The sequence below is a fragment of the Heloderma suspectum genome, chromosome 15 (genome assembly GCF_057233095.1).
Source record: "Heloderma suspectum isolate Gila_16-S chromosome 15, 16-S_ref, whole genome shotgun sequence".
Classification (NCBI taxonomy): Eukaryota; Metazoa; Chordata; class Lepidosauria; order Squamata; family Helodermatidae; genus Heloderma; species Heloderma suspectum.
This window is the reverse complement of record NC_139472.1, coordinates 703,941-727,700: the sequence shown is the minus strand read 5'-3', so window position 1 is coordinate 727,700 and position 23,760 is coordinate 703,941. Positions and strand designations below refer to the sequence as shown.

At 48.0% G+C, this 23,760-nt stretch overlaps 1 protein-coding gene and 1 long non-coding RNA gene across 3 annotated transcripts in view; one reads left to right on the top strand and one right to left on the bottom strand.

Annotated features, from left to right (window-relative positions):
* The window catches only part of EPHA2 (EPH receptor A2), a 33,976-nt gene extending 28,185 nt beyond the window's left edge, over window positions 1-5,791 (bottom strand). Inside the window, exon 1 of the mRNA XM_084821560.1 lies at window positions 5,543-5,791. Within this exon, the coding sequence (XP_084677686.1) occupies window positions 5,543-5,771 (229 nt within the window). The 5' untranslated portion in view covers window positions 5,772-5,791. The remainder of the gene's footprint in view (window positions 1-5,542) is intronic.
* Window positions 1-23,760, top strand: part of LOC146335136 (uncharacterized) — a 114,313-nt gene that overhangs the window by 70,681 nt on the left and 19,872 nt on the right. The window lies entirely within an intron of this gene.

The following is a 23,760-nucleotide window of genomic DNA, read 5'->3' as shown; positions in this document are numbered from 1 at the left end:
TTTCCAACCCTAGCCACCTTGACACAGGAAAGCTGCTTACCACCATCAGAGCCTCTGCAGCTATTTTTATTTACTTCGAAAGGAAGGAGGGAACAAATGCTGTTTTCCCCACCCAAAATAAGCCCCAAACCCCACCAGCCGCCTGTTGTTCAAGGTTTCCCTGGACTCTCCACTCAAAATATTTGCAAGCAGCATCTGGAACAGCTTTTCTTTCCCACCAACTTCCAGAGTTAATTTTAAACGTTACCCTCCTCCCTTCTCAGTATGTGATTTTTTGACTGCCTGTTTTTCAGTTGCGTGGAAAGCCAGAGGGTGGGGGGAGGTGGAGAAGAGAGAAAACCACCCCATAATTCTATGCATGACTGAGAGTTTATGACAAAGTGGTTCACAGGAATCAGCCAATCAGTAACGCTGTGGGATGGAGGGTGAGCCTGATGACCACAAAGCCCAAAGTCAAAGTTCTGGGCTGAAAACATACACGCACCCTACCACTAGAATCTCCTCCTAATGCCAGGGGGCCAGCAAAAACATATGGAAGGACACAAAAGAACAGAGTACCTCTGAGCACATGCAGAAGTCTCTCACAGCACTGAGAAGCCCCAGACATACCCCAGAGATTGAGGAGAGAGTTCCTTGTACAAGATTCAACTTCTAGGTCAACGCAAGCCATAGCAGCTCTCATCTAACAAATTAAGTGTTCAAAACTTTTTACACCAATTATCTTATTTACCCAAACCATGAGAACTCAACACAAGCCACAGGGGATCAGTAAAACCTTACTTTAAAAAGAAAGAAAAGGTTTTGGGGGTCCTAGAATTCAACTTTAAAAAAAATCTGTGCATACACAAAGTGCTTTTGCCTGACTATCAGCAGCCACAGCAAGCTCCTGCAAATCTGGAGTTAGCAAGAAAGGGTCCAGGAGCAGAAGGCAGTCCAGGTGGGGATCAGCCCCAGCACCTCTTGCTTTGCAGTAAGCATTGACTGGGCTGCAGAGTTAAGTCACTGAGTTTCCCACACCACAGGAAGTTGCGGGCTTGCTGTAGGCCTCAAACCAAATATGGTTAGGTAGGGAGAGAAGCCCAGAGGCTTTGAGAGAAGGTTCTAATCAGGGGTGCAGAGCTGTTGAGTATCAGCTGTTTTATCCTGTCAACACTAAAAAGGTAGGGAAAAAACCCTGACATCAACCCCATGCTGGTGAAAAGAATACTGTCAATACCATCTAGCTGGAACACCAACCTGGGATCTGGCGCAAGATTTAATTAATCCTTTGCATTTGAGGCCAATTACCTTTAGACTTGGGAGAAAGAGAGAACACCGTTCCATACCACACATGCCTCCGTTGCCAGAACCATTCTGATCTTAATCTCACTGTGGCATCTCCATTTAGGAGATCTGAATGGGAGGAGGAGAAGAAGCATTTATGACAAGGTGAGGTGTGAAGAGTGGCTTGCATGTATCAAGCTCTCCATCTGGTGGGACCAAGTGTTTTGGGGTGCTGCTTTGGAAAACCAAACCTCATGAGGGCCTGTCCTTCAGCTCCAGCATCTTTGGTCCGAGGGAGCCCACAATTAGCAGCGCCAAGACCAGATAGCAGGTCTGGAGAGGAACCGCCTACTGGACAGATCCCTCCTCATGTCTTTCCCCAGCATAATTAGAGCCCAGGCAGCCATCCGTGCCTCTTCATTAACATTCCTGTCTTCTGCAGCAAGTCTTCTGCAGCAAGCCAAACGGGGCCCTTTGGCTTTGAGGTTTGGAAAAGGCAGCCCTGTGGGGCTGCAGGGTAAACCTAACTTGGTCTAGCAGCAGCACCATTGCCGCTCCCATCCGCCAGACAGCCCCACACGCTCCCTCTCTAGTTGCTGTTTTTAAAAAGCTGATGAACGGGCAAAAACACAGAACCCAATGCTGCTGCTGCCGCCTTTTTAAAACCAGAGGTGGCTCTGTATCGAAACCCATAATCCACATTTAACTGGTCAGCAAAGCTTCCTCCTGAAAGTGGCCAGCTGGTTAGCCCAACTTTGGCTTCCCTGTTCTCTCCTCTCAAGTCAGCTGAAATGGTTGGACTGGAGGAAGAGGGAGGGAGGGAGTGGGAACAGACTACCAACAGAAAGACCACTTTGCTGGCCTCCATCACCATTCAGCTGATCTTCTCGAGCTTTTTCAGTGAAGTCTGAGTACCTGAATAGACCAAATTTGATTCACAGGCAATAGTTGCTAACCAGACTGCGATGCTATTGGGTTTTAAAGCCACATGTTATTTTTGTATGCACAACACACATGCCACCTCATGCTCCCATTTTGGAGGTTCCAATTCATGGGCTTCCTATCGCACACTAAAGCACAAACCCATTGTGTGGTCGGATGTGCACCAAAAGGCTTCTTATCCAAGCCAGAATTTGAAAGACATTCTACCCTTGCATGCAACAAGACACATCTGTCTTTGAGTCAGGGATGACCCCGTGAGCTTTATGGGGGAATATCCCTTCCCCCTTCCAGTTCTGGACTTCTGTATTTTGGGGAGCCTCCAATCCTCTGTGGAACATTTTCCATTATTCTGCTCTGAGCACTGCTGCTTCTACTTTAATTATGCCCAGGTGGAGAGCAAGTTCCTGTGTGTTGTTGGGCCCTTTTTAGAAGATATGCTTGAGACAGGGATGCACAGAGAGTCAGTAAGAGGAGTGATTTGGGAAGGCAAGAGGGAAATTTGTGGCCTTTGATGACATGTGCCTGAGGAGGTCTGTAACCCACCTTAGATCCCCAGATCAAGACTGGTATGAATGGTTATTAGCCATTTTTACTTCCTAGGCACACCCCAGGAGCTCAGCCATCATATCCAAGTGTTATAGAAGCTGGCTATAGTGATGAAAAGGGGTGAGAGAGCCTTCTGTACATGCTCCAAGGAACTCTTCTCTGGTACAACTAAAATAGCATGACTTCACACATTCCAGAGATACCTGCTATTAAAAACAGTCTCTGGGTTAAGCACCTGGCTCAAATACCAAATCCTGGCTTTCAGGCCAATAAACTTACACACCCAAGGACATGTCTGGACTTGCCCAATGGAAGGACTTAACCTGGAAGACTTTTGCTGCTGGCCAGTGGCTGTGCTGGGGCAGGGAGGAACTGGCCATGCCATGACTTGGCCAAGGATAGAAGAGGCCCACAGGCTGGTTCAGCCATGAGGATTCTCCTCTTGGCATACACTAGTAACCCACCCATCTGACTCTGGGAGAGTTACTTGACATCTGAGGTTCCAAAAAGGGTCTGGGATTTCAAGGATTTGCTCTCAGTTCACATACTCCTGAGCTTGCAAAAGCAGGTACAGCTTACCCAGTTCTGTTCCAACAGGCCCCAAGTTGGGAGCCACGCACTGACGAGACTAAGACTGATGGCCCCAATTGCTACACATCTCCACTTATGGGGGGAAACAGACACTATTCACAGAGGTGGGAGGTACAGACCTGGGCCGGGGGAGGGAAGACCAAATATTCACCTGTTCCCCATAGTGTATGGTGTTTTTTTTTTTAAATCAAACTGAAGGAAAATGAATGGCTTCCGAAACAAGTCCAAATTTCTCTCTCAAAAAAGAAGAGGAACTTCCCATGAAGGATGGCAACTGAATTGATCACCTGTCTCCTGGTGTTGATTCATTGCCCCTCCCTGACCCACCCTTTTTTTCCCCGTGGCAACCAGAATATTTGCCTCCATTGCCCAACCTGGCATGAACCATCACTACAGCAGCAGCTCCGTTGTGTAACCAAGGTGTGTGAATCACCACACTTCCCCTGAATGTTACAAACAGGGCCCTAAATCAACATCTTCCCTGGTCTCCAGTCTAGGCAGCGCCATGTCCTATACCGAGCTCAAGTGGTTAGCCCTAAAAGGATGGGAGACACAAACAGGGCAGCCAGGTCTCTCTTCTTGGGCCATCTTCCTTTAGGTGCAAGCTTCTGAGTTCCACAGTGTGCTTCCTCAGTCACAATCCCTTTACTGTAAATTGCTTCATCTCCCCAGAGGAACATCTATCTGCCTGTAGCCAATTCTCCTCCACATTCCATAACCACAGAATAAGCTACATGCCACACACAAAAAGCCGCTTCTGTTAAACCTGCTCTGGAATTTGAAAAATGTCCTGTAACTATTTGAGCTTTCAACCTGTTCAAAAAGCTATACAAGATGTCAGCATTCTGCTTAAAAAAATAGAACCGAGAGTCGCCAGCACCCCAAGTCCTCAAACTCGCAGAGCCACTACCTGCCGGCACGTCCTCAGGAGGCTCCCCAAGAGCAGCTCAGCCACCCTTTTGCATACTCCAGAACCAGAGAAGGCGAGCTGTGCTGCATCTGATTTGATGCACGTAATCCACCCTCCCGTCCCCAGTGGGAGCCAGCTAGAAATCCCCAGGAAACTCAGAAGCAGGGCACGAATGCAACCAGGGGCCTCCCTGCCTGCTCACCAAGGAGTGTCTAGAACTCTGAGGTAGAATGCCTCCTGGTCTGGAGGCTCTATGGAGCAATCCACAGACCTATCCTCCTCCACAAATTTCTATCGACTCAGCTCGAGACAATGAATGTCATAAACTAATCCTGCATTGCCTGAAACTTGACAGTTCCCTATCAGCTCTGAATCTCCTGCTGACCCATTTTGCTGGACAAACCTGAGTTCTGGCAAGATTTGGGCTGCAATCTTATAAACACTTACCTGGGACTAAGTCCTCTTGAACTCAAGGGGACTTACTTCCAATTAGACACACCTAGAATTGCCCTTATAGACTCCTATCCCGCCCTTCTAGTGCCGAGGCACTCTGGGTGGCTTCAAACCAAAGAGAGGGGGAGAACACCCTCCCGCCCGTTACTTCCAGCCTCCCCCCATCCCAGTTACACACTGCGATTAAACCGGAGCAGTTCTTTCTATGCGTTTCAGCGACTGCTTCCCACCTTCACTGGCCCATCGGAGGAGAGGGGAGAGAAGTGCTAACGCGGATTAATGGAGCGGCTCTGTGAACCTTCCAGAGGACGGGGCGGCCTCGTCGCTTCTCCCCCTCCCCGCCAACTTTCGCTTCGGCTCTCCCAAACTGCCCCTCGCCTCCACACTCGATGCCTCTCTCTCCCTTTCACCTAACTTGTTTGCAATATTCCAGAGAACACAACTTTTTAAGAGATACTCAGCCACAACTTTCTACGCACCCTCTTTCGGAAGGGGAAGCGGCGGGACCCAGAGAAGCTCGCAACTCAAGCCCCTTGGGAAAGGAAGGACAACTTTGTCCCGATTGCGGGGGGTGCATGGAGAGAAGAGGAGCTCTTTCTTTAGACAGCCTCCTCCGCCTGGGACCCCCGAGATGGGGGCAGCCAAAAGGGGAGTCCCCGCGGCCTCCCGGTGGCGTGGGAGGGCGGGGTGCGCCTCTCTCCTGTCCCATCACGTGTACGGGTGGGCTCGTCTGAACGTGGCAGGGAGTCAGCAGGTGGCAGAGGAGCGATCCCGCGGGTGGGGGAGGAAAGACACACACTCCGTTTGTGGAGTGGTTTCCTGGAGGTCCTCACTCACCTTCGTGGGTCTGGGCGCCCTGGAGCGCCGCCTGGAGCAGGACCAGGAGGGGGACAAGGAGGAGGGGGCCGCTGGCCCCGCGGAAGCTGCCCATGCTGTGCCCTGAGCGCCCGGCTGGCTGGCTGGCTGCTCGCTCGCTTTCCTGCCGTCTGGGAATCCAAAAGCAGCCTCGCCTCCGCTGACCGAAAAGCTCAATGGGAGCCGGTGGGAAAGTTCTCGCCCTGTTCATTCATGCCCCGCACTGACGTCACCCAGGCCACGCCCCTCGAGGCAGCGCCGCTCTAGTCTCTTGTCCTGCCCTGCCTCGTGGGGCAGAGAGCAGCAGTACCCAGCCACGCACGTGCAGACTCGATCGGAGCGCGGCCAAAGCGAGTTTTCTGGTTCGGAGGCCCTTGACCGCCAGGCCCGGCTTGTTGAGACCTGGCTAGTGGCACCTGGCTTGTGGCCACTGTGGGAAGCAAAGGGCTGGGAGAGAAGGACCCTCCTTGGTCTCATTTGCCTACCACCATTCCTGTAAAGCAGCCTTGCCCTGTTGGTGGGAGTTGTAGTCCAACTCCTCTGGAGGGCGCCAGGCTGGGCAAGGCTGCGGTAAAGGATGAAAGGAATTCTGGGGCCATAGCAGGGCCTCTGCAGCTCTTAACCATGATCAAATATTTTGGCCACCTAATGCAAAGAGAAAACTCTCTGGAAAAGACCCTGATGCTGGGAAAGACTGAAAGCAAAAGGAGAAGGGGACGGCGGAGGATGGGAAGGCCTGGCGTGCTATGGTCCATGGGGTCACGAAGAATTGGACACGACTGAACAGCAACCAACAGTTCCTGTGGGTGTGGGGAGGGGCAGGGGGCACTGCAGCAGAGGGCTGTGACCTTCATAGCCCTGAAGGTAGGCTACCCACTGGGATATCAAGCTAGTCACCATTGGAAACAGGGCGCTGGGCTAGATGGAGACCCGCCTTGGTCTCATCCAAAAGGGCTCTTTGAGTGTTTGGGCACAGACAGCTTGGTAGAACAGTCACCACCAGTAGCCTTCCATCCCCCAGGCTTCATTGACCAAGAGTCACTTATTGGGGTGGGGATGTCACCGTTTCCTCATGTCTAGAACCCAAGAATGTGGAGGCAGATGATATTCCATACAACAGGTGTATTACTATTATTACTAATCAGTATTGGAAAACAAGATGGCACCCCTCAAACTCCTCAGGATCCTTGTGAGATCTCTCCAGGACAGCCTTTCCCAACCTGGTATATGCCAGATGTGTTGGACTGCCAATTGCCATGCTGGCTGAGAATGCTGGAGGTGCAGTCCAACACCTTTGGAGGGCACCAGATCTGGGAAGGCTGCCCTGGACAGAGGACAGGACCAACCACAATGGTCTCCTCCATGGTGCTGTGCTCTTGTGCAGCATCCAGCCATCCCAAAGGAACCCAGATTCAGATGGGCGCTATTAGCTACTGCATGCAAACACGGTGCTATTACCTACTGGTCCAGAGATTTGGTATTGCACTTTCCCCACAACTAAACAGAGGACATACAAATCAATCCTTCTCCCAACTGCCCACCACATGCCGGGAATTCACACACTGGATGTGTTTGCTGGGAAAAGGGCCCCTCTTGCTGGTCAGATCTTTAGAGTTCTTCTCACCTCTATGCCACATTCTCAGCTCCCAGGGGGTTGGCTGTGGAGCAACACCCCCCCCATACACACACACACAACACCTGTATGAAAACCACTGGTGGATGTTTGCAAGGAGACAGATGGAGAGTGGATTTCCTTTAAAACAAAGGGTGACCTCACCTACCTCACATCGAAGATTGTCCATAGGTAAGAACTAAAGTAAGAAGTGTTATTTAAGCCATTTCCTTATTTACTTGGATGTTCAGCAACTAACCCCTCCCCTAGGCATCAGAGAAGGTATTGATGTGAAAACATACACACTGAATAATCAAATCAAAACCAATCTAGATTAAAAACATCCTAACTGGCCTGCTTTACGAGGTTGTTGCAAGGATTACCAAGTTAATGTAGTGAATTACTCTGAACACTTGAGGTATGTCAACATGCCAGAGATCAGTGGCAAACGTTTGCCTGGTTAGTTTAAATTGATAGGAAATTCAGGAGGCCCTCCCCAACTTCTTTGGCCCCTCTGACCCACAGTCCAAAACTCCTTTGCCAATCAAGGCTCTTCATGCCAATGATGCACAGCCCTTCCTGGCTCTAGGCCCTATGTTAGGTTTACCCAGCCATACCGATTGTTTGGTTCCCACATGGCAGCAACACTGCCAATGTTCTGTTGCTGACACTTTCAAGCTGATCAGTTGGAATGTTTGTGGATGTTCCATGACATCACAACACCTCAGCCAATGGCTGAAGAGGCTTTCAGGCAGCAACATTCAGTTTGAGCCTTAAAATGCTACATCCTGATACCTCCTCAAAAGCCAAGGTCAGTTAAGGCTGGCTGGGGAATGCTGGGAGTGGTAGGACTGTTTTCAGTCTAAACATGCATAGGATTACACCTTTAATTTTAAAAATAATATTACAAAGTATGATCAGCAAAATTACAACTTGCAAGTTAAGTTCCAAACAGTATAACTATGATAATAATGGTAAACTTTGTAAAATAAGGTTAATCTTATTCAGATTATATTACTTATTTGTACTTGGCATCTAGACTTGGCACTCAGAGGTGATAATCAAAACGGGCTTCTTTGGTCAGTCTAAAAGATCGTGATGGGTCATTTTTAGGGAAATCTGTCACCCATGCACACAGGAATCCACCCCTCTGCAGCTGGACTCTGCACAAATAGCTACACACCACACACACACACATGCACACACACATACACACGATGACATCAGTAATCTATTATTCACCTCTAAGAGAACCTATTTTGTTTCTCTTCCTCCTGGGTGACCTAATGCAGAAACCTTTTCCCCTAAGAATTTAGCTAAAGGGAAGTATGGAAAGAATTTTTCGCAACTTCTATCAAGGTTTGGCAATCAGGCCTGTGTCTTATTGAGGGGAAAAAAAACAGAGTTAAGTTCCATGAGCAGAACACAGAGACATTTTTGTTCTCCTGAATCTTTTGCTTTGGGAATGTTTCTTTTGACAGAATGCTAGGAGCTACCCAGTCCTGACTGAGATCATCTAATCTGACCCAGGACAATTTAAAGAGCTTCTTCACAGACACACACTGCAGTCCTTATTTACAACAGCCCTGTAAGGTAGACCAATATTTCTAGCTCCTCACATTGTGGATGTGAGGATTTAAAGCAGGGGTGTCAAAGCTCTTTCAGCCCGAGGGCCAAATTCAATTTTGGAGACGCTCTCGGGGGACACATTCCAGTGGTGGGCGGGTCCAAAGGCAAAGGTGGGACCAAAATGCCCCAAATATCAGCCTATTATAGCTGAAAGTGCTTCCTGCCAGACACTGAGCCTTAGGAGAAGCATTTCAACCTTTTGGAATGGGGAAAAAACCTGCACTAAAGTCAGGAATCTACCAAATGAACAGTGGTTGGGGAAAAGGGGATGTGGCCAACTGGGGAACCCTGGAGGGCTGGATTGGGACCCTGGGCCTGAGGTTCTGTATCTCTGCCTTATTTACAACTGCTAAGGCTCTTAGCTGTGAAACCACACCTGCTCTTATGAAGTCAGTTTCATACATGCTCAGAGATGGTCACCCCCACCATTCAAAATAGATTGCAGGGCTGAACCAGCTCAAACTAACTTCATTTTGCTTCCTCTTTCTGGTTCAAAGTACTTTGAGCTTATATGTCTGGGCTGTTTTAAGAAGTGAAGAACACAAGAATATCACTGAAGTTGGATCAGATCAAAGTGGGCCCATCTAGCCTCCCATCCTGCTTCCCACAGTGGTTGAAAGGATGCCTCCAGGAAGCCCACTGGCAGGGCAAGAAGGAGTCAGCCCCCACCCACCTCAGCCAGTTGTTTGGCCCCAGCAAGAGATTTTCTGTGGTAGAATGCCTCTGAACATGGAGGTTTTATTTAGCTATGACAGGCTAGGAGCCATAGACACAGTCATCTTCTCCATGGATCTGATCTGCCTTGAATATTTATTTAAAAGGTGGGGAATAAATGCTGTAATGCTGGGGTGCTGAACCTCTTTCAGCCCAGGGGCCAAATTTCATTTCAGATTCTGTGTTGTGTGAAGAAGGACTTCCTTTAGGCTATCCTGAATGTAATGCCAGATTTCTTTGGATTCTAGTATTATGAGAAGCGGATAAAAACTCCTTCTTCTATAGTAGGCATAGTTTTATAAGCCTCCATCATCTCCACCCTACCCCCTTAGTCTCTTTTTTCTCTCTTAACAACAACATATCAAAATACATTCAACATTACATCACATAACAATTTAAAGAACTAACAACATATATCATTTAATTATCCAAATAAATAAATTGACGTATTGACGAGACATTAAATTACATACCTGCTACTTCAACATTATAATCTTCGCAGTCGTTTTTCTAAACTAAAAAAGCCCCAAACACTTGAGCCTTGCCTTTCCTCTCATGGAAGGTGCTCCAACCCCTCTGGATTGCAATGTTCTGGGATTCTATTTAATTCTTCCCTAATATATTTTTGTCCTTTTCATTTTACCATTTGTCTTCTTACAGGTTGTGTTTGTATTTAATTATCAGCCCCCTGCTCCCTGAGTAGCTGCTATGTTCCTTTTAAAAACCGTCCATGTCAAATGCAAAGACACATTTAACCTCAAGTCCTGTTTGCCGTCTCCTCTGCCTTTCTTACAACACTTTGGAGAAATGATTGTTTCCCTTCTGTTCTCTTCCCTGGCACCAAGCCTCCCCCCTCCCCCACTCCAGTTCTAGGTGACCCTTATTAAAATATTAACCAGCCTGGTGTTTTGCTACCATAAACTTTAATGAAGGAGGAGTCAGGCCGTAAAGTTCCAGAGAGGCGTGCGGGCCAAATGCCATCCCAAGCAGACAAAAGCGGGCAAATTGCTTGTAAAAGTTCAACCATAACCGTAACAGCAATTTGTTTTGATGAGTGCAGGCGGTAAGCAAGAGGTGATCAGAGCAAGGTGTGAATGAATGCTGGGGAAGCTCTGTGGCTCCCTGCTTCCAGCTGTTGGGGTGGCTTCTGCCACAAAGAGCAACAGCTGCCAGCCTCCATGTCAGCAGGCAGCGCAAAGCCCTTTGAGATGGTGGGGTTCAAATCTGTGCCAAACACCACAGATTGGTTGCAGGATAATCCCCAAGCCAGGATGGCTGAAGGCATTTTGATGCCTAGGGCAGAACATTCACTTGGCAATTTCTCAGCCCAGAAGTTAATATGTAGCTCAGTCAACCACGGGATTTTCCTGCTCTGAAATTGACGGAAGATGCACATGAGAAGAATCTCGGCTGGCATGGTCAGGCACCTCAGCAGGGGCCCACCAACAAGAGCCCCTTGGACTTGCTCCTCCTTTTCCCTGCAACCCGCTTCTGCACCTGCCTTTCACTTTGGCCCAGCCAGTGGTGGTGGTGAGAAGGAGGAGCAGGAGATGCCATGGCCTGCTTGCAACCTGGTTCTCTGCTTGCTAAGCAATCAAGTGGTAGCAAAGATGAGAAAGAGGAGGAGGAAGAACAATGGCAGCTAGTGACCATGGCAATGAGAAGCTAGATTCTGAGAAGGAGGGGCCCATGGAGGGCCCTCCGAAACCTGGAGCCAGCCCTGAGTAGCATCCTGCTTTTGTGCACCTCCTGTTCATTTCTATGTGTCAACTTAGCCCCACAGGCCAGAACTGCCTGTCTTCTCTGCAGCCACCCTTTAATGATGCTTGGGGTGAGGTCACCTCTGGGTCCACAACTCCAGATTCACAGGTAGGATATCAAGTCCATCAGTACTGGACATCAGGTGAGGCGTGATGTAGTGGTAGGGAGATACATTTCCTGCCAGTGGGTTCATAGAATCATAGAATAGTAGGGTTGGGAGGGGCCTGCAAGACCCTCGAGTCCAACCCCCTGCTCAGTGCAGGAATCCAAGTCAGAGCATCCCCGACAGATGGCTGTCCAGCCTCATCTTGAATGCCTCCAGTGTGGGAGAGCCCACCACCTCCCTAGGTAATGGGTTCCATTGTCGTATTGCTCTAATAGTCAGGAAGTTTTTCCTGATGTTCAGCCGGAATCTGGCTTCCTGTACCTTGAGCCCATGATTCTGTGTCCTGCACTCTGGGATGATTGAGAAGAGATCCTGGCCTTCCTCTCTGTGACAACCTTTCAAGTACTTGAAGACTGCTATTGTATTTCCCTTCAGTCTTCTCAAGGCTAAACATGCCCAGTTCTTTCAGTTCCCTTTGTCATAAAATAATTTCAAGGGAGCTGTGTGTGGTGCAATCCAGCAAGATGCGTCTCTCCCAAGGCGCTTCCTCCTCAGAACTGTTGGGCAACCCTAGAACAAGTTACTCAGGGATGATCTGGAATCTTATTCCCTGGAAGGAGCCAAAGCAAGTTTCTGCTTGCCTGTGTACTCCAGCTCTTGTGAGGGATTGGCTCCTGAGCACCTTTTGACCTCAGCACCTCCATAATGCCATCCTTAGTTCTGCAGCTGTGAAATGCGGGAGGGGGTTGTACTTGCTTTACCCAGTGGGACTGTTGGGAAGAGCTTAATAAAATAAGGCTTGTATGGGATTTGGAGCAGCCCACAGCCCATCATCGTATTATGCAATTATTAGGGCACCAGCAACATACGTGGCATTCTATGGAGTGACAGAATCCGGAAAGAGAAATGTCCCTGCCCCCAAAGGGCTTAGGAATCTAGCTAGCTTTCAGAAATACCTTGTGAACAGGAAATGCTATTTTCACAGACAGCACCCTCAGCAGCATCTCTGTGTTTCCTTGAAGGTCTCTTCCTTCTGAGCAGAACGATTTCCTGAAGTTCACATCAAAAAATATAAACCAGTTCAGTGTGTTTCTTGGGGCTTAACTGTGGGCAGGGCTTAGACCCAGAACCAGTTTAGAATGTCAGGTGGATTCTCCTCTGGAGCGTTAAAGTAAAAAGCAAGAAGAGGGTGTTTCAGAGCATCTGTAGAGTTCTCTTTCTGTTGCCACTAGGTAATGACAGCATGCCTTCCTCCTGTACTCTGGGATTAGGGTACAGAACCTCCAGAGCAGAGGATATGTTTGCCAAGGAACCTTGAGCCTCAGCACTCCTTGCCTTGAGATGAATTGCTCAAGTTCCTGCATATTTCTGCTTAATTTACAACATTTATTTATTTCATTTCATTTCTATACCACCCAGTAGCCGAAGAAATATTTCGTATCTGCAAGGGGCACTTTCTGTCCTTTAAATAGTTTTTTTTTTTTTTTAAACATAGCATAACCCATGCTGAGCTTTCAAGAGGATCTAAGCAGGACATTGAGTCCAAATGAACAAACATTTGCACAATCTCATTGTGAAGTTGGTTTTCCTGGTTGCAGAATTGTTTGCTTTTAACCATCCACCTCTCTCTCTCTCTCTCTCAAGGTGCCTTTTTGGTCTGTGTCAAAAAATTGCCCCAGGGCTGATCCTGACATACCAAATGCCACTCTGCATCACTGATGTGGTTAGGCCAAGAGGTCATGTGCTTTTTCTGTGCAAGCAGCTGTTGCCCAAAGATCAGGTTCCTGGGTCCCTTGGGGTGGATTTTGAGCAACGTGCCGTTTTCGTTAATGGGGTGCCTAATTTCTGCCGCTCTCCCCATTTACAATTTCCTCCTTTTAATCCTCACAGCAAGGCCAAGAAAACAGGTTAGCCTAAACAGGTTGTGACTTGCCCAAAGGTATCCAGGGAGTCTCCTGGGTGAGGAAGGATTTGAACCCAAATCCAGGCACTGCCCCAGTAGAATGCATCCTTGGGGCTAATGGATGTGACCCTCAGTTTAGGACTAAACAGCTCTAGTTGTAGTATGCAGTTCAGGCTTGCTTGCAGGGATGTGGACCCAGCTTGATTTTTATGTCCGGCTCCCATATCCTGATACTTCCCTGCCCAGGACCTTCACTCCTCCCATCCCATCACCCTCAGCTGTCCAAAGATCCCCTGCTCCCTTCAACATCTCCACCATTTCTTTTTTACGGCCCTTATGCTTGGCCCTCCTTCCTACAACACCTGCCTAGGAGCACCTCACTTTTTCTCTTCCTTCACATCCGTCCTCACCTTTTCTGTGAAGCTTTGGCAAAAGCCCCCTAGTCCCTATGTCCTACAATAGCCAAGCCTGAGTACAGGTCACTGCGATAACCCTGCTGCCTCCATCTCCCCCTCCCCCTCGGTTGAGTTTTGGATTGTAATCTCTTTTGGATAGGGGCCCATCTTTTTGTTATTACTCAGTGCTTGCAGACAAAGGGAAGGCTCCTAGCACTACCAATTAAAAGGCCTCATGCAGTTATTTTGGGTTTTTTTCTCCTTAACAGATATTCTGCAGTAAGAAAACAGATGGAAGGACCCATGGGAAAGCATGGGAGGGCTACAGGTGGAAGACAATGAGGACATCTGGACCCTCCCCTGTAAAACTATGTAAATGAGACAGGACAATGGTGCCATAAAAGCATCACCTGGAAACACATTAATGCTGCCATATAAATAACATATCATCATCATCATCATCATAATAATCTAATTTCCTTGGTAGGAGCCCAGTCTTGTAATTGCTTAGTAAAGCACACTGATCATATAACAACAACAACTTCAAGCCTGCACCATTCCAAAATAATCTGCATTGCATGAAAAACAGGCTAAAAAGTTTACCAAAATTTCAGGCCCCAAACCACTCTATTCTTGCACCAAAAGACAACTCATGGCCTTCCAACACTTCTGGAAAATGCTCCAGTTCTGGTGAGCCTCAAGGGGAAGCGGGTTCCGTAACAGCTGAGCCCCCTAGGAGGCCTTTGCTCTCTGGACTTGCTGGCACACAGATGGAGAACCCAGAGGGCCTCCGTGGCAGGTCTAAGAGGCTGCTGCACTGCCTGGGATCCTGACCAACCAGTATCCGGTGGCTCTGTCCCTCGGCCCAGCAGTTTCACCCCTGGCAAACAACCTGGGCCACAGGGGAAGGGTCACCAGGGAAAGTGCCAGAATCTTGGGGTCAGAGGATGAGTGCATCAGACATCTGGAAGGAAGGGTAGGCTGGTGTGGAACCATCACAGGGCTTCTAATCTCCTTTTGAGGAGGAGGGCTGGGGGCTCCTGCACTGTATCTTCCACCTTCTAGCTCTGCAGGTAGGGAGGGCACCTTGAGTTGGAAGTGGTGGTGTCATCCTATGGAATTCACCCTCAAGGCCAGGAAGTTCTTCGCATGGGGGAACTTCAGCCTCTGGAGCATTCCTAGCAGCATTTGTCACCCCAGCAACAATGGTGGGATCCTTCCCCTACTTCAGATTGAGGAGCTCTTCCTTCTAGTATCCCCACCCCTCTTCAGATTTCCCTGCATGCTGCCCACCTGTTTCTTGCAGCTAGCTCTGACCTGAGGGAGACCTTGGCAACGTCACTCACAAAAGGACTAAAAGTGCTGTGGTGCCCTTTAAGAGGCTGCTCGCACTACAAATGCAGGCCCCTTTCACATTCACTTTAGGTGTCACAGCTCCCTCCTTTACCAGCCCACAACCTTCAGCCAAGGAACTCTGTGAGTTGTAGCCTGCAGGGTGTAGAAGGGCTAAGGAAGGGTCCTCAGCACCCTCTTTGGTGGAAGCCATGATACTCCGAAACCAGTTTTGTGCTGATTTACATTCATAGCATAGACCAGTGGTAGGCAACCTGGTGCCCTCCAGATGCTTTGGACTAGAATCATAGAATAGAATAGTAGGGTTGGAAGGGGCCTACAAGGCCATCGAGTCCAACCCCCTGCTCAATGCAGGAATCCAAGTCAGAGCATCCCTGACAAATGGCTGTCCAGCCTTGTCTTGAACGCCCCCAGTGTGGGAGAGCCCACCACCTCCCTAGGGAATTGGTTCCATTGTTGTATTGCTCTTAACATTCAGGAAGTTTTTCCTGATGTTCAGCCGGAATCTGGCTTCCTGTAACTTAAGCTCATGATTCCGTGTCCTGCACTCTGGGATGATCAAGAAGAGATCCTGGCCTTCTTCTCTGTGACAACCTTTCAAGTAGTTGAACAGTGCGATCATATCTCCCCTCAGTCTTCTCTTCTCCAGGCTCAACATGCCCAGTTCTTTCAGTCTCTCTTCATAGGGCTTTGTTTCAAGTCCCCTGATCATCTTTGTTGCCCTCCTCTGAACCCTCTCCAGCTTGTCTGCATCCTTCTGAAAGTGTGGTGCCCAGAACTGGACACAGTACTCCAGATGAGGCCTAACCAGTGCTGAGTAGAGGGGAACTAGTACTTCCCGGGATTTGGAAGCTATGCTTCTATGAATGCAGCCCAAAATAGCATTGGCCTTTTTTGCAGCCACATCCCATTGTTGGCTCATATTCAGCTTGTGATCGACAACAATTCCACGATCTTTCTCACTTGTAGTGTTGTTGAGCCACATATCCCCCATCTTGTAACTGTGCATTTGGTTTCTTTTTCCTAGGTGCAGAACTTGGCATTTATCCCTATTAAATGTCATTCTGTTGTTTTCCGCCCAGCGCTCCAGTCTATCCAGATCACTTTGAATTTTGTTTCTGTCTTCCAAGGTATTAGCTATCCCGCCCAATTTTGTGTCATCTGCAAATTTGATCAGTGTTCCCTGCACCTCCTCCTCCAAGTCATTAATACAAATGTTGAAGAGCACTGGGCCCAGGACTGAGCCCTGCGGTACCCCACTCATTACCTCTCCCCAGTTTGAGAAGGTCCCACTGATAAGCACTCTTTGAGTCCGATTCTGTAGCCAACTGTGGATCCACCGGATCGTTGTTTCATCTAGCCCACTTTGAGCTAGTTTGCTCATCAGGATATCATGGGGCACTTCGTCGAAAGCTTTGCTGAAGTCGAGGTATGTCTACAGCATTCCCACAGTCTACAAGGGAGGTGACTTGATCAAAAAATGAGATCAGATTTGTCTGGCAGGATTTGTTTTTGACAAATCCATGTTGGCTTCGAGTAATCACGGCATTGTTTTCAAGGTGCTTCCAGATGGATTGCTTTATCATCCGCTCCAGAATTTTCCCAGGGATTGATGTCAGACTGACTGGTCTGTAGTTCCCAGGTTCCTCCTTTTTACCCTTTTTGAAGATAGGGACAACATTAGCCCTCCTCCAGTCATCTGGCACTTCCCCTGTCCTCCATGATTTCTCAAAGAGAATAGACAGCGGTTCTGAGAGTTCTTCTGTCAGTTCCTTTATTACTCTAGGGTGCAGTTCATCTGGCCTTGGAGATTTGAACTCATTCAAAGTATTGAGGTGTTCCTTGACCATATGCCTATCGATCTCAAGCTGCAATCCTGCCCCTTCAGCCTGTACTTCGCCTTTGCCAGGGGGGTCATAGACCCTCTTTTGGGAGAAGACTGAGCCAAAGTAGGAATTGAGCACCTCTGCCTTTTCTTTGTCATCTGTTATCGTTTTGCCATCCTTATTTAATAGCTGAACAACCATTTCTTTCCTCTATCTTTTACTATGCACGTAGCTGAAGAAAGACTTTTTGTTGTTTTTAGCATCCCTCGCTAACTTCAGCTCGTTCTCAGCTTTAGCCTTCCTGACACCATCCCTGCAATTCTGTGCTATCTGCCTGTACTTTTCCTTTGTTGCTTGGCCTTCTTTCCACTTCCTATATGTGTCCTTTTTTGTTTTCAGGTCATCGCTAAGTTTTTTGTGAAGCCACATTGGCTTCTTCTGTTGTCTTCCACCTTTTCTTCTTGTTGGAATTGTTTGTGATTGTGCCTTGAGAATTTCCTTTTTTAAAAGCTCCCACCCACCTTGGACTCCTTTTTTCGTTAGCGTCGCTTGCCATGGGACCTTACTGATCATTGTTCTGAGTTTAGTAAAATCAGCTTTCCTAAAATCCAGGGTACGCATTTGACTACACTCAGCTTTTGCTTCCCTTAGAACCAAGAACTCAAGTGCAACTTGGTCGCTTTCCCCCAGAGTTCCTGTAACTGCTACTTTATCTACTAAGTCATCTCTGTTGGTTAGGATCAAGTCAAGGATAGCCGATCCTCTAGTTCCTTCCTCTACTTTCTATAGGAGGAAGTTATCCGCCACACAAGTCAGGAATTTCCTGGAGGGGCCATGTTTTGCAGAATTTGTCTCCCAACAAATATCGGGGAAATTGAAGTCCCCCATTACTACTACATCATGCTTCTTTAAAACATTGGCTGTTTGCTTTTCAAAAGTTTCATCCTCGTCTTCTCCTTGGTTGGGTGGCCGGTAGTAGACTCTGACCACCAAATTCCTTTTATTCTTTGCTCCATTTATTTTGATCCAGATGCTCTCGATGGGGCTACCAAGCTCCTCCTCCTGTATTTCTGTGCAGAGATATGTATTTTTCACATACAGTGCAACCCCACCTCCCTTTCTGTTCCTCCTGTTCTTTTTGAAGAAGTTATATCCTTCCATTGCTGTATTCCAGTCACGAGAGTCATCCCACCAAGTCTCAGTTATACCTATCAAGTCATAATTTCCCTCCTGTATTAAGAGTTCAAGTTCGTTCTGTTTGCTTCCCATACTCTGGGCATTAGTATATAGACATGTGCTTCACAGTCTGGCTTTCTTCCTACATGTGTCTGAGGACTATTACTGGGCGCTATCAGAGCTGTTCTCTCCGTTGCAGTGCATGCGCCTACGTCCATTGTTACCCCCAACATTATATCTCCCTTCCCCGTAAGATTCAGTTTAAAGCCCTCCTGATAAAGTTCTTCATGCAGTGGCCAAACACATTCTTCCCATCCTTTGTGAGGTGCAACCCGTCCCTTGCCAACAGCCCATCTTCCAGAAAGCATAGCCCGTGGTCCCAGAATCCAAATCTCTCTCGTCGGCACCACCTTCATAGCCAGTCATTCACCTGGAGTATTTTTCGTTCCCTTTCTATCTCTCTTCTAACTGCTGGAAGGATGGATGAGAAAACTATCTGAGCCCCAAAGTTCTTGAGTTTCCTTCCCAGAGCTTCAAAGTCTGACATGATTTCTTCATAGCTCCGCTTGGCGGTATCATTTGTTCCCTCATGGATGAGAAGAAAGGGATACCTGTCAGTGGGCTTTATGAGTGCAGGCAACCTTTCAGTCACGTCTCTAATCCGTCGTCCCAGGAGACAACATACCTGGCGAGTCCACGGGTCTTCGCGACATACTTGGGTCTCGATCCCATGCAGCAAGGAGTCTCCCACTACTGCCACTCTTCTTGTTGTTGTAGGCCTGGGTTTCATCGCCTCTGTTTGACTGACCTTCAGCCTCTTGCTCACTCTCATGTAGGTTCCCCTGTGATTCTTCCTCTGCAGGCTGTCCTCCAGTCTCATCCGCAAGTACCTGGAATTGGTTCCACAGCTCCACTGCCTCCACTGGTGCAGAGTGGCTTCTAGTTCTCCTAACTGTCACCCTTTTCTAAGGAGTATCCACTACTCCATTTTTCTTCACTCAGCATTTCCCACTGCCTCATCTTGCTGTTGCTCTTCAAGCTTCTGTTCTTCCCTTTGCTGCTGTAGTTCCCCCATTCTGTCCAAGAACTCTTTGTGTTCTCTTATTCCCCGGAGGGTCGACAGTCGCTGCTCCAGTCCACTTACTTTTTCTTCCAGCAGCGTGATCAACTTCCACTTGTTGCAGGTGTGGGCCATGTTGCTCTCAGGCAAGAAAACAAACATTGCACACACCTTGCAGGTCACAACCGCTGGAGAGTCTTGTCCTTCCATAGCCTCTTTTCCCTTTTTGTGTCTAGCTTTGTGATTGTTCTAGACTAGCCTATGCCTGCTCTTCTATTCAGTAGAGGTTAAAAGCAGAGTCCCACTGGTGTGGAAGTGTGTGTTACAAGACAAATAAATGGAAAAAAGTTAGTTAAAAATAAAATAAAATGAAAAATGAAAAAAAATGTTAGGGGCCTCCCCCTTGCCCTCCCCTGCCGAACTCCCCTGGCCAACTCCTGTTTGCTCCCCCTGTCCACTCGCTCTCTGGGAGCTTGCTTGCTTCTGTAGTCCCTGGACCAGCTGGAGCAGCTTGCTCTGCTCTGCTCTGCTCAGCTGGGAGGCGGGAAACAGACTGGCTGGCACTGATGGGACTACATCTCCCATCAGTGCCAGCCAGCATGGCCAGTGGTTAGGGATTATGGGAGTTGTAGTCCAGCACATCTGGAGGGCACCAGGTTGCCCACCCCTAGAACAGACACTCGTCAAGGATGCCTTCCAATGGCCAGTTTGAAAGTGGATCCCAATAATGGGTGTGAAGCGTGCCCTGGAGCTGGGAAGGACAGAAAGGAACATAGGTAGCAGCAGCCTCATACTGAGTCAGGCCCTGGGCCCATCTAGGCCAGTATTATTGACACTGACTGGCAGCAGTGGCTCTCCAGGGTTTCAGATGGGTTTTGGAGATCCTGGTGGGGATTGAGCCTGGGTCCTTTTGCAGGCAAAGCAGGGGCTCTACCACTGAGCTATGGCCCTTCCCATGAAGGACAGAAAGAAGGAATAATAATCCTGGAAGAAAGAAAAGGAATATATTGGACAGTTATGCACAAAACCACTTTAGAAAAAAATAAAAAAGGCAACATACCTTTTGATGGTGGTATGTTAGACCAGGGGCCTTGGCCAAGAAGCGCCTTGTTTATGCAACCATTTGGATGGGGAAGGTCACAAAGACATCAGGAGTTCTGGCCATTGGATATGGCCCTAAGTTCTGGCACGTCATGCAATGCAAAGAAGCTGGTGCAGAACTTGCAAATGTCCCACTGACATTTCACAGATGAAAATGGGATGGTCTTGTATGCTCACAGCCTCCCTCAGCCTGGTGCCCTCCAGATGTGTTGTGCCCCCAACTCTCATCATCCTCAGAAAGTATGGCCACACTGGCTGGGATTGTGGGGGCTGTAGTCCACCACACGTACAGGGCACCATGCTGGGGAAAGCTGGCTATAGCTCCCTGCTTTCAACACTGCCGCTACCTGAACCACCCCCACCCCCATGACACATCCTTCTCTGCCTTCGGTATGCTAGAGCTTACTCTTTCCCCCCCAAGTATAAGGATATTAAATACACTGTTTAATCATGAATGGATCTGGTTGCACTTTTTAATAGAACAGCTGCATCTCGAACACATGCAGCACATTTACTCGCTGGATAGGCAGTTGCGGTGGGAGGGGTTGGCTGGGAAGCAGCCTACTGGCCCACATTAAAGATCTGTGTGCATGTGCTGACATGGCATGTGCACTGGGGGGGGAAGCATCCTTCTCCCCTCCCCCCACTTCAGAGATTTAACTGGAGGGCATGTGGGAAGCTGAAATCTGCCTTGCCCTAATGCAGTCTTCCCCAAGGTGGTGCCCTCCACTTATGTTGGACTACGACTCCCATCATTCCTAGCCAGCATGGCCATGGGCTTGAGGAAGACTGCTCTAACTTATGAATGAGCACCCTGATAGGATTTTTAAAGGGCATCCCAAACTTCTCCCCACAGGGAAACACAGGGACTGTGTTTTGAGGAAGCGCAACCGGTATTGGAAAATAACTGCCCCATGAAGTGGGGACAATTGAGGCATACCAGCAAACTCTCCGCAGGCTGCTGCTTCGGGGCCTGGATGGCTCCCTAGCTTTCCGGACACAATGAACTGGGCTGAATTCTACCCAGAAGTGCTTGAGAATCATGGATTCACAGCTACGTGATCGCCTGTGGCAACCAAATTCCCCCTCCCCTGATCCATGCCAAGATTACAAATCTATTCAACCCTTTCCGTCTTTTGTCCTATCCTCCTTCTGCTTCCCATACCTGGACTTGTCTGGGACGGATCCTCCTCCATGAACATCTGTCTGAAACCCTCATCTTTAATCTCCGCCTGCATCGTTTTTCTTCTCCTTGGCGATGGGCCAAGCAAGACAATTTCTGCCCAGACAATGGATCTCTCATCAAGAGCCAGATAGAGGGCGAGGGCCGAAGGGGGAAGAGTGTGAGAAGAGGAAAGGAGATCTGATGAGGCTGAACAGAAAAAACAGATTTCCACAAAATTAATTCCTTTAATTAGAACACTGGGTCCCCCTCCCCTTCTTTTCTCATTTACTTACAGGAGAGGGAGTTGTAGCTTAAATGGTGCATGGGAGACTCCAAAAATACTAACACTCCCCTTGAGCCTCCCTTGCAAGAGAGGGAGTTCTGTTGTCTGAAGGGGAATCATCCAGACAAGATGCAACAGCTTACATCCAGGCTGTAGAATGGTGTGCTCCACTCACACCTCATAGAAGCTGAAGGAGGTTCCTTCTGTCTCTTGGCCTGAAAGGACTTGAATCCACTGCTCTGTAAAAACAGGTTGGGGACTTACATTTGAGCAAGGAAACAGGGAGCTACACAAACTAGTAACTCCCAACACATTTTTCAAGAAACATGTCTTTATTCAAGAATAATTTCTAAACACTTTTCAAAATACATAGACAATCAAAGTAGTCTAAAATGCAAAACCCAATGTAATAAACTGCATTCAAAAATACATCCAATCTAGGCCATCATATACACAATTACATACAGCCTAAAAGCTCCAGGTCTTTAAACATGTTGTAAAATATAGCACTATCATCAGGAAAAACCCACAGGAATCCTTCTTCCATGTTCCATGTGCAAAACTTACTGATACCCCTCTTTAAAAGCTGCTTTTAAAATGTCATAGTGCAATTCCTCAGAGCAGACTGAAATGAAATGACACTAACCCAGCTGGGTATATATTTGATTATCTCCTAAAACACTTGCAACTAGCTTAGCTTAGAATGTTTCCAGTAGAGGCTTTTATGGTGCATGGAATTTCCCAGGGTGTGTGTGTGTCAGACATCATCACCATCTTCCACTCACAACCTTCCTGTGTATTCCCACTGCAGTGCTGCATCCATCTTTTTTCTTACCACAGAAAACAGAAGAGCTGCACAAGACCTTTTAATTGGTAGCACCGGAAGCCCCCTTAACCACGGTAGGCAATATTATCCTGCTCCATCTGATTAAAGCAACAGCAACCATTTACATACTTTCCCTCCCCAAAACCCTGTAATACCCTTTCAAAACATTATATAATTCAGTGTGGAAACCCCTGTCTATATAACCTCTTGCAGCAACTTAAGACAATGGTGGTGCCCTTGGCAGGACCCCCCAGAGTTGGGGCAACGCCATCATAAAAGAAATTAGTCATCTGCATTTAGTAAAGGGTACCCCAAGCATGTTTTGCATCAGAGAACCCCAGAGCTGCAGGCAGCCTTGGAGGCCATCTGATGCTGGAAATCCAGAGCCAGAATGTCCCCAAGAGAAAAGCGAGGGAGGGAGTTCCCCAGACATGAACCAACACAGAGCACTTCCCTACCCACTCAGTCACAATGGCAGACATATTTTTACAACATGTTTGGGACTTTTAGGCTGTGTGTGATTGTCTATGCTATGGCCTAGACCGGATGTATTTTTAAATGCTATTTCTTATCCTGGGTGTTGCTTTTCAGGAAGTGTTGACTCTTGTATCTTCTGAACTGTGTTTACCTTGATTTGCCTTGATAAATAATCATTTTTTAAAATGTGTTGGGAAGTGCCAACCTGGTCTACTGTCTCCTGGTTTTTCCTACAGCTGAATTCCCCCCACCCCGTTTTTGTGGATACCCAAATTCCTTAGGTTTTAGCCCCAGAACCTGCGTTAAAGACCAGGAACAGATAGCCTCTGAGTGTGTGTAAAATACACTGCTGAGGGGTGACGGAGGCCTCTTGAAAGCAGGGGCTCTCTCTGCCCAAGGACCTGGTTCTAAGGTACCATCTCCTGTGGAATGATAAATGCAAGGCATGCCTCTGAGCATGTACAGTGTGCTTCCCTGCCATCAAGTAACCACAGCTAGTCCCTGCATGTCTGGGATTAGGGGTGTAAGGCTTGCTTCCTAAGCAAGGGTGAGCCTCAGCACCTTTCTGCATGTTCTTGCTGGGGAAAGGGTTGCCAACTGACCACTAAAAAGACAGCTGGGTGGTCTGTTCCTGTGCCTTCCACAGCAGTTTGAGTGCAGAAGTCAGCTGCTGGCAGCACAGCACAGAGAGCTTTGGCTATTGGGTGGTATAGAAATGAAATAAATCTAATGAAATAGGGGTTGGTGGGGAAGTTTTCAGGAAGGGAGTCTAAGGAACTGAGACAAATAGTAGTAACAAAAGAGCATTATTTA